The sequence below is a fragment of the Toxorhynchites rutilus genome, chromosome 2, assembly GCF_029784135.1.
Source record: "Toxorhynchites rutilus septentrionalis strain SRP chromosome 2, ASM2978413v1, whole genome shotgun sequence".
Classification (NCBI taxonomy): Eukaryota; Metazoa; Arthropoda; class Insecta; order Diptera; family Culicidae; genus Toxorhynchites; species Toxorhynchites rutilus.
In genome coordinates, this window is record NC_073745.1 from 156799698 (window position 1) to 156814334 (window position 14637).

Here is a 14637-nt window from a genome sequence, read left to right on the forward strand (position 1 = left end):
ATTTCCACTGTGATGGGGCGCAAGCGCCATTTTCCCTATGTTGTGACGTAATTTGATAGTGATGCGATGTGATTTTTTTATCTGTTCTGATAGAGTACGATGAACGAGCAGGGACAGCAAATTTCACATAACAACATCTTCCACAATGAACGTTTAGCATAATAAAAGTCACATGCCTTCTTTCTTGTAAAAAAACACTTTTCCGAAAAGTTTGTCATGCCAAATATTTTAATCAAAAGTAGTCCATCCCCATATAATGTTACTTTTATAATAGCAATTTTGTTTCAGAATTACAAATGATGTACTAAAAAGCTCACAAAACCATGTACTTTAAATTCATAAAATCAAACTCATCTTAAAGTAAAGGATATCCTAGATTAAAGTGTTTTGCTGTTTTCACATATAGCTCATAAAGATTAGAACTAAATAGTTCAAACTCATCAATTTAATTGTTGATTACAAGGATTCTCTAATATGTAGTGTCTTTTTTCTTCAGGCATCAAGGGACAAAGCTTCTTGGCGATGTTTACTTTCCTCGCCTGTTCAATTCCTCTTTTGGATAAATTGAAGCTGAGTGTTGATTGAAGGGTAAATGTCGAATTTGGTGAAAAGCTGCACTCTTCTCAATGCTCCAAACGAAACGAAACGCATCTTGTAACAAAACTCAAAACATCCTCGTGTAAACTGTATCGGTTTTACTTCGGATAATTTCGGACGGCGTTATGTTATTTAACACGGATGGTTTCAATTGCATTTTGAATTCGAAAAAATCGGTGCTGTCCATAATTAATACAATTGGGTTCTCAGCTACATTAACCTGTTCGACGCATGCTACAAAGTTGGGAAAATGTGTGAATTTTTCTTCCTGATGCTTCGCTCAACGGCAGCATGTTGGAGAAAATAATTGGAAACAGATTCTCACATACTTTGATGGATGAACGACAATCGGTTGTGGAAACAGCGATTCAAATTTGCTGTTTCCACAACAAACTGGCGTTGGTGGCATAGCTCAAATAAAACTGATTTTTTTCAAAAATCAAGCCGATGGCAATGTTTTTCCATCAACAATACACATTTTGTACAGATCAGATTTTCGTAATGTACGCGTATGCTTATTATACAAACAATTTTACAAAAAGTCTCGTACTGAAAATTCTTACCTCTGGCGCTTGCGTCACTTTGCGAGATTACGGCAGTGGTGGAGTCCTTAAAAGCGAAGCAAACTGAAGAAGACGAAAAATAAATCGTTGGGGAACGAAACGGAAAGCAGAAAAAGAAGCGAAGGAACTTGAGGCTAGAAAAATTACGATGTTGGCTGATGCCCAGAGAGATGCAGCCTTGATGGACAAGAAAATTAAAATGCTCAAAAAGCTTCGAAAGTTGAACTGGATTCGTAATAATGCTTAATAAACAGAATACGACTAATTCACTTTATTTTCTCTTATTATTTTCTTATGGTCAGAAGAAACATTCGTATCTTCGAAAAAATAGTAGTTGATAGTTGAAATGTAGATCCAGCATACGGGTCGAAACAAGTCCTTAAAAATAAATCAAAGCTCTGAAAATTGGACGCATTTTAAAGAAAAGGAGTTAGATTCAGGGTTATTAGAAAATGTTACTTCATCTCGTATCATAGGCTCCTATTCTTGCTGAGCATTTTTGTTCGGCTTTTTTTTAACAAGATAGGTTTTCTGTGTAATTTCATTATGGATTTTTGGTTCAACTTTGGATCTGATCATAGAGGGTATCTGGGATATGCTCGAAATATGTTTAGATCTGATCAATGAGGTTCTGGTCAGTTATTTTCATGAATGAAACTTTTTGAATTCTGAGTAAGTAGAATTGAGGTGGATCTGATACGTTTGAAAACGCTTCAAGTTCCAGGTGCATATATTTCAGAAACAATCTCCTGAATCCAATATTGAAGCCAAAATTTGTTGTTGAGATACACACCGTTCAATGTCTTGTCACATGCGGAACTTGGAAACAATAAAATGAAAATATTTTTTCAATGAAGGTAAAATATTATTTCAAAAATCAATTTTTAACTAATGACACAATATTAATGAATTTTAATTTTTGAGAGTCGGGAATTTCGTGAAATCATGCAGGAAAAATGCGGAAATTCAAAAATTGAATGATTTCCATTTTCCCATACATTTGTTCTGCTTTGTGAGCTTACCTACCCGTTGCGTCAATAACGAACAACTTATCGACGAGCAACGTGGAATATTTGCCTGGATCTCGCTGAGGCCAGACAAGTTAAGGAGGAGTAATGCAGTAGAGTTTTTTCACAAGGGCCTAGAGACGAATTAACTGCAAAAGTTTAAAGTTTGAACTTTCAGTATCGTTCTAGATATGAAACAAAGAACATCGCTTGTTCTTCCTTGTTTTGCATCAATACATGTCTTCGTTTCGGATTGAGCTGTGGACGCTACTTAATTACTCACTCCCTGATGTGCAATCAACATTGCATTGCTATCATTGCATGAAACTGACGCCATTGTATCAAGCTTCTGAGCTACACAATTGTGTGGGGAGTCATCAAGCTGGGCTATCGTCGGCTCACAAAGAACATCATTGTTCTGGAATTTTGTGTGTGGTTTGGTTTCGCATGCCAGCAGTAAAATTCTCTCCACAAAGGATTACAGCTACGCCAATCGGAACCAGCCATATTAACAGAAAGAGCCTATGTTAAGAAGATCACAAAACGGAGAGAAGTGTATGTACATTTGGTCGCTTCAAGTTATCGATATATGGCTTTGTATGCGTACATGCGTGCGTCATAACCCGTACGTACAAATAGCTCATCTTCGCTACGCTAAAACCCCATTTGAATCTGCTCCGGTATGCATTGTTCCTGTCGCGATGCAACAATCGTCTATCTTTTGAATGTTATGATGGACGATTGTTTGATGGTGCAAATTATGCAGCAGCGATAATATAAACAAGAAGGGGAGATAGCGGAAGGGGATTATTTGCGCTAGGTACACATACAACAACCCGTCATCGTAAAGCCAACATAAAAGAACGAAACATGAAAACAATCCATGGAAATCGTATTCACATAAACCATCAACGGCAACTTCGACGTCGGCAACATAAAGCACCCCATACACGCACAATACTATTATAAATTTATTGACATTACTATTGAAGGTTGTCCACGGAAGTACAATATTATGGCGTCACAGTCATATTTGTGCAATTAAATTGAATCATTTGGGGATGATATTGAAGTCGGTCCTTAATATTGTGCAAGACTGGCTACTGACGTTCAATATTTCATCGCAAGTACTTGTTGGAACCTGACACTTGATATCCCACAATGCCGGATGTGAACGATTAGTCTCAATAAACTCGAGAATAAAATTCCCGTCGGCGTTTCTGATGGCCATCGCGACACACGCGTCCTCGAAAAACAGTCTGTGGAATTTTTAGGATAACACTTACTTTACACCCGAGACGATGTAAATGTAAACATGAGCTTTGACATTAACTGACACCATATTGCACAACGTCACACATAGATCATGCAATATTGTAAGCGTTGCACAATAAATATCTAAATTTTTTGATATCATACAATATATAGTACAAAAGAATAATTGACGGAACGGTGACGGTGACGTTGTATGTGTATCGCACTTTATTTGGGTTCGCATTCCAATCGCAGAATTGCCTTCAACGAAGATGACAGTGCTAATGACAGTGCAGTGATCACAATGAAGCAATGCGACTATTTTCGAAGTTATTAAGATTAGCAGAGAGTTTATTTGGTTTATTAAGTCATCAAGGAAATAAATGTCGTTCTGAAATTTTGTATGTTGTATGGGCTTTGCTCGCCGGTAGCAAAACTTTCTCCACTAAGCTGCGCTTATCTCGAGCATGAGAAAGTATTGCACTAGTTTTGAGACCGGTTATATTAACAGAAATCGTTTCTTCTGAGAATAGAGCAAAATGGTGAGAAGTGTTTATATATTTAGTCACTTCAAGCCACCAATGTATGGCTCTGTATGCATGCTATGCTGAACGCTTGTTTGGTGCTGGTTGATTTACGTTGGTTGGTACGAACGTTGTCTTGAGGTGCGATTCTACTGATGACATGTAGCATTGAAATTGTTGTTTCCATGCGGTACCAAAGATGGATTGGTGTAGTCATAAGCTATGGAATAATGGTGCTGGTGCAACAAGTATATAATCGTCTGTAGCCGAGTGTATGCCAATTGCGATAAAAGCCACCGGAATAGCGTAAAATTTTCAATGCATTGATATAAAACAGATTGGAGGACGACCATTCTACTGAACAGTTATTTCTAAAATTGCAGCATTCCAAGATCATATCCGAAGTTATAAACAAGCAACTTGAGTAAAATAACATCGTAGTTCTACGTCAACAATGCGGTCATATCTTGAACACTTCTTCTTCTTCTTCTTCTTCAATGGCACTAACGTTCCTAGAGGAACTTCGCCGTCTCAACGTAGTATTACTTGCGTCATTTTTATTAGTACTTAGTTGAGATTTCTATGCCAAATAACACGCCTTGAATGCATTCTGAGTGGCAAGCTCTAGAATACGCGTGAACACAGTGCAAGTCGGAGGAAATTTCTTTGACGAAAAATTCCCCCGACCAGAATCTTGAACACTACCTCCTTTAATTTTTAACAAATATGTCTTTTTGTTTTTTTTTTGCTTGCGTGTCCTGTTTCCAATCTTGAACTATTTGGTCATCCTAGCAATAAAGGGCTGCAATCACGTAATAAAAAATATTTCGGCATGAAACCAATGTTTCATAAATACAAAAAACTGAACTGTAAGGCCGTGTACACCAGTGGCCAGATAATGGGCTTGATCACGAATGTCACTTCACGGTGAAAACGAAATGATTTGTATGGAAGGTTATATGCACTTCATTTCGTTTTCACCGTGAAGTGACGTTCGTGATCAGGCACAATGTGTAAGCTATGAACAAAACAAAAGAGCTTGAGCCTACCACTCACTGACAAATTTATGAAAGGCCTATAGATTTACCATGGGACCGCGGATAATCGGGGTTCTACTGTATTGAAAATTTAATATCTTACTGATACACTGTACATTTCGTTTCAGGCGCTATGGCGACTTCCACGAGGATGTAAAATAAGCATTTTTGCATTATTCATACCACAACTATATTGGTTCCGGTTGATGGTTAGAGGAGCAATCAAAGTATTACTACTCAGTAGTATTTTCAAATTTCGATTTAATTATTTCTGAAACAATTGTAGGTTTTCTTCCGCAACAAAAAGACTACCAAGATTGATGCCACTTCAAATGGTTCAACAAGTAATACTACCGGCATAAAACCGTCACAATCCAAAGATAGCGAAATAAGATCATTGATGTAAACATTATTTTGTGGAAGGATAAAAGTTTTACTTGTTATATTCATTCATTTTTTACAAGCTGTTTATTTTTCGTACATCATGTACAGCGAAACTATAGCATGGTCGACTTTTAGTGAATCGATCTAGCGTTGGATCATGATAGAACAACATGGAATAGCTGGTATGTGTGAGCTTGATTAGTGTTTGAGGATTTTCTCAATTTACTAGTCATAAAATTAGGCACATTTGTGCGCTGTTGAGAATCTTCCACACTAGAATGTATGTTAAAGACAAGGCTAATGGAACATGCTCGGGCCTTCCCATCAAAGGATGTTTTTCTAGCATATTCATCGTTAAAGTTCAAACTAATGGACTATTATAGGAGTTTTACATTTTTGTCGGTTTAATTAGTGATAAGAACATATTGGTTACCCGTGATGTAGTAGATTATAACGAAAAAAACGAACTGAAATATTTCCAATCTAATCCCATCAGAAAAAATACGTTGCTTGTAGTTATAAAAGTGAGAAACAAAGGAGAAATTCGTTTCGGAACCTACAATTTTCAATCAACCACGTTTTGCTTTGTCGTTCCTTAATTTCAGTTCGAATCGTCGGTTGAATGGAGCTCCTGTTCCCAGATGGGAATCCCTAACTATATGACAGATGTTTGTAAACTGTTGTGTAGCATGACTAATAGTTGTGAATCAAAGATTCATGCTCGTTAACTTTTAACTTTATTTTCTTTCTTCATTTTTAATAGCTATGCTCAGTCCCGGAAAACTAAAGATTAGCTTGAATTATTTGGTAGATTACTTATTGACTTCATCAACAGGAAACAGGATAACGAAATTATGCCCTCATAAACCCATAAACGATGTCATTAGGATGAACCTAGTTGAATACGAATGATGATCGACCTCTGAACGAAAAAAAAATTAAATATATTTTCAATGTCTATTGTCTTATCGGCCAAAGTATCGCACTTTTAGGGCAACAGTGGGGCACTAAAAAGTCACGTATTTCCAAGACTAGCAACGTTGTATTTTTTCAGTATTATTTCACTATACATGTAGAACACATAATTGATTTGACTTAAATTTATCACTACTTTCCGATTTCTGATACTGAAATATTCCGATAGCTACAGAATCGCCCAATGGATGGATGGGTTCAAAATTATTTTTCCGAACACAAGAACGACGAACGGTTTTTCATGGAAACAGTAAATTTATCGTCATAAAACTACAAAAATGTATACAGATATAATCAAAAAGCACGTGACCGTTAAATGTTATTGAAAAATATATTTGAACTATTTTTGTTGCAATATACATATGTTCAGAAAAGCATACAATAAGGAGAATGGAAAAGATAACGTTTATAAAAGGTTTGAGAATGCCATAATACGGCAATAAACAATCTTTAATGAAAAATGTATATTTTTCGTACTTCAAACCGAAAACATAGCTCACTAAATGATCGGGCACATGCGCCAATTCACGGCGCGTTCTATTTAATGTCGAAAATTTTTGCCCTCAAGATCTTTATCATGGTTATACAGACTGCTTAAAGGGACTTCATTCTACACTTATAGACGATTCTACTAATATGGAAATGAAAGAGTTAAGATACTTCGTTGAACGGATTTGCATTCCAATGAGTGCACAGATCTGTTCATAGTGTGGTAGATTGGTGAAATTATTCCAGTCTGACTGTTGATCTGAAGCGAAGATCCGCAAAAAAAGTCGTCATATTCTACGAGAGCGATCACATACGCGTGGTTGGAGCCTATAAACGGAAACCGAACGCCTCAGTTCGAGATGAGGCTAACAAATTGCATGTGAGTAAAACTTTTGTGCAGAATACAAAAACTCGAGCTGGACTACGTACGTTTAAGATTCAGAAGTTCCCAAACCATGACGAGGAACAGAATACGGATTATATCTTTCGTTACCGCAAGCACCATGAATGGATAGGTGTATTTAGAAGAGAATCCCCAGATGCGGCTTCTCCCTCTCCTGAAGGCTCACGACCGTCCGACGATGCCACTACACGAAGGACGTGCTAGAGTGGTATTAGGCGAATGATGTCGATTTCGTGCCGAAAGATCGGACCCCCCAAACATTCCGAAACTGCACCCAATATAAAACTACTGGACTATTATGAAGGGACACCTCCTAAAACGACCTAAAGTGATGAAGAATGTACAAGTTAGAAGATTCGTTCCATTTGCAGAAAAGCAAGGTACCCCACAACTTGTCAAAAGCTTTGGAGAAATCGACGTAAATGGCATTGTTGCCGCTTATCGATTCTGTTGATCACCATATGAATAGATGTCATAAGGTTCGTGGTTTTCGCGCGTTTTTTAACGAAAGCGTGTTGGAACTCTGAAATCACAGACTCTAAACTCTCGAGTACTTTTGCTAGGCAGTTTGAGATAGATATAGGGCGATAGTTTTCAACATTATGAAAGCTGCTTTTCTTGTGGGAAGGAGTTATCAACGCATGCTTCCAAGCCTCAGGAAAGCTACCCTCACGCAGAGATTGGTTGTAAATCATTGAAACCGGTCTGGCAAGCATCGCTGCACAGTTCTTGATAAAGACCGGAGAAATAAGTTCCGGACAGGTCCTTTCGTTACATCTACTGAACTGATTGCTTTATGAATCACATCTTCATCAAACGCAAGTGCTGGCAACCGGAGATTGTATGATGGCAGCTGTCAATGTACTGGCCTGATGGTTTGGGTGAATTGCTTTCATACACGTTTTGGAAAAAATCACAAAGAGATTGACAGAAGAAAGTGTCGCCATGGAAATGGATAGATAAATTAGTTTGCCTGGAATTCGTGACAAGTTCTTCCGGTTTCGTACGAAACTCCAGAAAGATGACGGATTTTGCTTGAATGTGCTTTGAAGAGTATTTATGTACTTGCGGAAGCTTTCAAACTGCATTGTTTTGTATTTTTCTTCAGTCCCATGCATTTCTCTTCTGCGCATTGGGTTTTTGTTGTATAGAAATCGTATTATCGCTTTCGCAGCCGATTGCGGAAATTTTGAAGCTTTAGAGTCCACCAGGGTTGATTGGAATTTCTACAACGCCATTTCCAGTCACCAGGGAGTCCACCAGGGTTGATTGGAATTTCTAGAATGCCATTTCCAGTCACCAGGGAGTCCAGCAGGGTTGATTGAAATTTCTAGAACGCCGGACCTTCAGGCATTTAACGGAACTGTTTCTCTAATAACTCCGCCTGCGAATGACGGATCTCTATAGTAGCATGCCCGAAAAAGCACATGAAACTATTGAGAACCAGAGCAGAGGGTCCAAAGCTCCTAAGGAGGACGATTGTAATAGCTGTTGTCCATGGTTATTATGGAAAGAAAGAAATGGAAAACTCCTAATCACATCACTCACCATAGTGAATCCTGATTTTACCCTCCCCCACTAACAACTATCCCTTCCTTGATAAACGCTAGGGAACCACGCTATAGAGGCGACCATTTTGGCCTTCGGATGGCTTAATATCATACTAACATTCCTTCCCTTCCCCCTGGATACTGTAAGGACGTGGCCGGCGTCGTTATTGACCATTTAAAGTTCGAATCACCGAAACATGTACAATGAGAATGGTTTGCTACTCCCAAGCGTCATTCGGTGTGTTCTTTGTGCAATTTCGCTGGTTCATGTCAATCACAGAGAACAACTACGAAGTGTACCGTCTACCCAAGTTCAAGCTCAACCTCAACGGAACTGTTTCTCTAATAATATCATCCAAATTTCGATAGAATATAGATACGGGCTTGTCAACTGATGTATGGTCAAATATGTGGTCCCAATCCAGAGAAGCAATTCTATCTTTTACAATATGACAGCCACAGCGAGAAAAATCAAGCTCAGAGCGAGAAGAAGAGTCGTCTTCCATCTGGGAACGAAAGTTAATATATTGGGCTGTTTCAAAAGTTTATGATTTGCTCAGCATCTACTATCCTACACGCGAATGATATGTCCACCCATACCTATCATCGCTCACGCACCGTGTTACAGTCGAATACGACCCATCCACATGCCTATCTTATGTCTAGCATAAGGCATCTCAAGTGTTGAGAAAGTTCGTGCACCTCGAGGAAGGTTCTTTTGAAACAAATCAATAGAAGCCATCCTATGCGCGATCAGTGTGACTACCCGCACATATCATCGCTCACGCACACCGTTGCAGTCGAATGTGACCCATCCACATGCCTATCTTATGTCTAGCATAAGGCATCTCAAGTGTTGAGAAAGTTCGTGCACCTCGAGGAAGGTTCTTTTGAAACAAATCAATAGAAGCCATCCTATGCGCGATCAGTGTGACTACCCGCACATATCATCGCTCACGCACCACGTTGCAGTCGAATGTGACCCATCCACATGCCTATCTTATGTCTAGCATAAGGCATCTCAAGTGTTGAGAAAGTTCGTGCACCTCGAGGAAGGTTCTTTTGAAACAAATCAATAGAAGCCATCCTATGCGCGATCAGTGTGACTACCCGCACATATCATCGCTCACGCACCACGTTGCAGTCGAATGTGACCCATCCACATGCCTATCTTATGTCTAGCATAAGGCATCTCAAGTGTTGAGAAAGTTCGTGCACCTCGAGGAAGGTTCTTTTGAAACAAATCAATAGAAGCCATCCTATGCGCGATCAGTGTGACTACCCGCACATATCATCGCTCACGCACCACGTTGCAGTCGAATGTGACCCATCCACATGCCTATCTTATGTCTAGCATAAGGCATCTCAAGTGTTGAGAAAGTTCGTGCACCTCGAGGAAGGTTCTTTTGAAACAAATCAATAGAAGCCATCCTATGCGCGATCAGTGTGACTACCCGCACATATCATCGCTCACGCACCACGTTGCAGTCGAATGTGACCCATCCACATGCCTATCTTATGTCTAGCATAAGGCATCTCAAGTGTTGAGAAAGTTCGTGCACCTCGAGGAAGGTTCTTTTGAAACAAATCAATAGAAGCCATCCTATGCGCGATCAGTGTGACTACCCGCACATATCATCGCTCACGCACCACGTTGCAGTCGAATGTGACCCATCCACATGCCTATCTTATGTCTAGCATAAGGCATCTCAAGTGTTGAGAAAGTTCGTGCACCTCGAGGAAGGTTCTTTTGAAACAAATCAATAGAAGCCATCCTATGCGCGATCAGTGTGACTACCCGCACATATCATCGCTCACGCACCACGTTGCAGTCGAATGTGACCCATCCACATGCCTTCAGGCATCCGAAAATTTTTTAATGAAAAAAAGAGAAGTCACCACATGCAGCACTAAGCTGCAGTAGGACTTCTCTTCTAACCACAACAACCGTACACGTACCCCATCCACATGCCTATCTCCGACACTCGGCATGGACCTTCAAGTGCCCGAAAATGTTTAAATAAAAAAAAGAGAAGTCACCACATGCAGCACTAAGCTACAGTAGGACTTCTCTTTCAAACACAACAACCGTACACGTACAAGGCCAACCTTCAAGCATGGGTAGTCTGAGAGGATCGAAGTGTACACCTCTCTGCAACTCGCAACTCCCAGCCTGTAAACCTATCGTTTGTAGGAGGTCTCAGGTGTCCAGATGCCACGCAACACGGTGGACACGCAAACGCGCACCACCTCTACGTGCTGGGCTCATCCCTTTTCGCTCGCAGCTACTCAGGGAATCCAGTCACACATCATTTGAGGCCTATAAGAACAATCTCATGTATGGAGAAGATGGAACACACAAAGACTTTCATCTTGGGACGTGTGTTCATCAAGCCGTGCGCCGGGGCCTTCGCACGTTTGACTATCTTCAATGTTTTTCCACCACCGAAGGCCGAAAAACACCATTACGCATATACGCTACCTAAGCAGCGCATATAGTTAAATTGGTAAATATAGGCGGCACTCAAAAATGTGTACATCGCACAATGATTGTACGATGTGCAATATGCGTTCAACTTGTCGGTGTTCATGTGTCCTGCAGTTCACATTCTGACGCGCAATTTGCTGCGGTCTTCATCGATCCACGAGCCGAGTGTAGTCACACATCATTTGAGGCCTATAAGAACAATCTCATGTATGGAGAAGATGGAACACACAAAGACTTTCATCTTGGGACGTGTGTTCATCAAGCCGTGCGCCGGGGCCTTCGCACGTTTGACTATCTTCAATGTTTTTCCACCACTGAAGGCCGAAAAACACCATTACGCATATGCGCTACCTAAGCAGCGCATATAGTTAAATTGGTAAATATAGGCGGCACTCAAAAATGTGTACATCGCACAATGATTGTACGATGTGCAATATGCGTTCAACTTGTCGGTGTTCATGTGTCCTGCAGTTCACATTCTGACGCGCAATTTGCTGCGGTCTTCATCGATCCACGAGCCGAGTGTAGTCACACATCATTTGAGGCCTATAAGAACAATCTCATGTATGGAGAAGATGGAACACACAAAGACTTTCATCTTGGGACGTGTGTTCATCAAGCCGTGCGCCGGGGCCTTCGCACGTTTGACTATCTTCAATGTTTTTCCACCACTGAAGGCCGAAAAACACCATTACGCATATGCGCTACCTAAGCAGCGCATATAGTTAAATTGGTAAATATAGGCGGCACTCAAAAATGTGTACATCGCACAATGATTGTACGATGTGCAATATGCGTTCAACTTGTCGGTGTTCATGTGTCCTGCAGTTCACATTCTGAAATTGAAACACGGGTTGAAATTTGAAACACACACTTGGAGAGTACGTTCGCATGTAAACATACGATGTACAGGCCACTCCTGGGTTCTTAGAACCCATCGCACTTGCAGAATGAACATCACGCCGGTTTCATCACTTGGGACGTATTTTTGTCATCATTCGTCCAAAGACCGTGTGATCGGCTTAACCTTTAGCTCACTAGTATGGGGACTCGCCAGGGGGCATCTGTACGTTCACATGCGCACATGCGAAGTACGAGACACCGCACCTAGTCCAACAGATGAGATCTATAACGCCGGGTCTAGTAGTTTCGAGCCGCGCACACACTGCAAGGTATGGCCCCTACAATAGGATGAAAGTTCGAAGGCCCCGGCCCTTCATCCAAGTAGTAATACCTTTAGTGCAGTAAGGAATGGGAATCCCATCATCGATCCAAAGACCGAGACGATCAACCCTTTCCTTCCAATCCCATCTCACTAGTATGGGGACTCGCCAGGGGGCATCTGTACGTTCACATGCGCACATGCGAAGTACGAGACACCGCACCTAGTCCAACAGATGAGATCTATAACGCCGGGTCTAGTAGTTTCGAGCCGCGCACACACTGCAAGGTATGGCCCCTACAATAGGATGAAAGTTCGAAGGCCCCGGCCCTTCATCCAAGTAGTAATACCTTTAGTGCAGTAAGGAATGGGAATCCCATCATCGATCCAAAGACCGAGACGATCAACCCTTTCCTTCCAATCCCATCTCACTAGTATGGGGACTCGCCAGGGGGCATCTGTACGTTCACATGCGCACATGCGAAGTACGAGACACCGCACCTAGTCCAACAGATGAGATCTATAACGCCGGGTCTAGTAGTTTCGAGCCGCGCACACACTGCAAGGTATGGCCCCTACAATAGGATGAAAGTTCGAAGGCCCCGGCCCTTCATCCAAGTAGTAATACCTTTAGTGCAGTAAGGAATGGGAATCCCATCATCGATCCAAAGACCGAGACGATCAACCCTTTCCTTCCAATCCCATCTCACTAGTATGGGGACTCGCCAGGGGGCATCTGTACGTTCACATGCGCACATGCGAAGTACGAGACACCGCACCTAGTCCAACAGATGAGATCTATAACGCCGGGTCTAGTAGTTTCGAGCCGCGCACACACTGCAAGGTATGGCCCCTACAATAGGATGAAAGTTCGAAGGCCCCGGCCCTTCATCCAAGTAGTAATACCTTTAGTGCAGTAAGGAATGGGAATCCCATCATCGATCCAAAGACCGAGACGATCAACCCTTTCCTTCCAATCCCATCTCACTAGTATGGGGACTCGCCAGGGGGCATCTGTACGTTCACATGCGCACATGCGAAGTACGAGACACCGCACCTAGTCCAACAGATGAGATCTATAACGCCGGGTCTAGTAGTTTCGAGCCGCGCACACACTGCAAGGTATGGCCCCTACAATAGGATGAAAGTTCGAAGGCCCCGGCCCTTCATCCAAGTAGTAATACCTTTAGTGCAGTAAGGAATGGGAATCCCATCATCGATCCAAAGACCGAGACGATCAACCCTTTCCTTCCAATCCCATCTCACTAGTATGGGGACTCGCCAGGGGGCATCTGTACGTTCACATGCGCACATGCGAAGTACGAGACACCGCACCTAGTCCAACAGATGAGATCTATAACGCCGGGTCTAGTAGTTTCGAGCCGCGCACACACTGCAAGGTATGGCCCCTACAATAGGATGAAAGTTCGAAGGCCCCGGCCCTTCATCCAAGTAGTAATACCTTTAGTGCAGTAAGGAATGGGAATCCCATCATCGATCCAAAGACCGAGACGATCAACCCTTTCCTTCCAATCCCATCTCACTAGTATGGGGACTCGCCAGGGGGCATCTGTACGTTCACATGCGCACATGCGAAGTACGAGACACCGCACCTAGTCCAACAGATGAGATCTATAACGCCGGGTCTAGTAGTTTCGAGCCGCGCACACACTGCAAGGTATGGCCCCTACAATAGGATGAAAGTTCGAAGGCCCCGGCCCTTCATCCAAGTAGTAATACCTTTAGTGCAGTAAGGAATGGGAATCCCATCATCGATCCAAAGACCGAGACGATCAACCCTTTCCTTCCAATCCCATCTCACTAGTATGGGGACTCGCCAGGGGGCATCTGTACGTTCACATGCGCACATGCGAAGTACGAGACACCGCACCTAGTCCAACAGATGAGATCTATAACGCCGGGTCTAGTAGTTTCGAGCCGCGCACACACTGCAAGGTATGGCCCCTACAATAGGATGAAAGTTCGAAGGCCCCGGCCCTTCATCCAAGTAGTAATACCTTTAGTGCAGTAAGGAATGGGAATCCCATCATCGATCCAAAGACCGAGACGATCAACCCTTTCCTTCCAATCCCATCTCACTAGTATGGGGACTCGCCAGGGGGCATCTGTACGTTCACATGCGCACATGCGAAGTACGAGACACCGCACCTAGTCCAACAGATGAGATCTATAACGCCGGGTCT

At 42.0% G+C, this 14637-nt stretch overlaps 1 protein-coding gene and 2 pseudogenes across 2 annotated transcripts in view; 1 reads left to right on the forward strand and 2 right to left on the reverse strand.

Moving 5' to 3' along the window:
• The window catches only part of LOC129765302 (TLC domain-containing protein 3A), a 40390-nt gene extending 33588 nt beyond the window's left edge, over positions 1 to 6802 (forward strand). For both annotated transcript variants that reach the window (XM_055765461.1, XM_055765462.1), the window contains exons 5-6: positions 5111 to 5209; positions 5269 to 6802. In XM_055765461.1, coding sequence (XP_055621436.1) covers positions 5111 to 5209; positions 5269 to 5388 — 219 coding nt within the window. In that variant the 3' untranslated portion in view covers positions 5389 to 6802. The remainder of the gene's footprint in view (positions 1 to 5110; positions 5210 to 5268) is intronic.
• Positions 6803 to 11301: 4499 nt separating this feature from the next.
• LOC129772245 (5.8S ribosomal RNA) lies at positions 11302 to 11454 on the reverse strand (annotated as a pseudogene).
• A 204-nt stretch (positions 11455 to 11658) lies between these two features.
• LOC129772257 (5.8S ribosomal RNA) lies at positions 11659 to 11811 on the reverse strand (annotated as a pseudogene).
• Positions 11812 to 14637: the final 2826 nt, after the last annotated feature.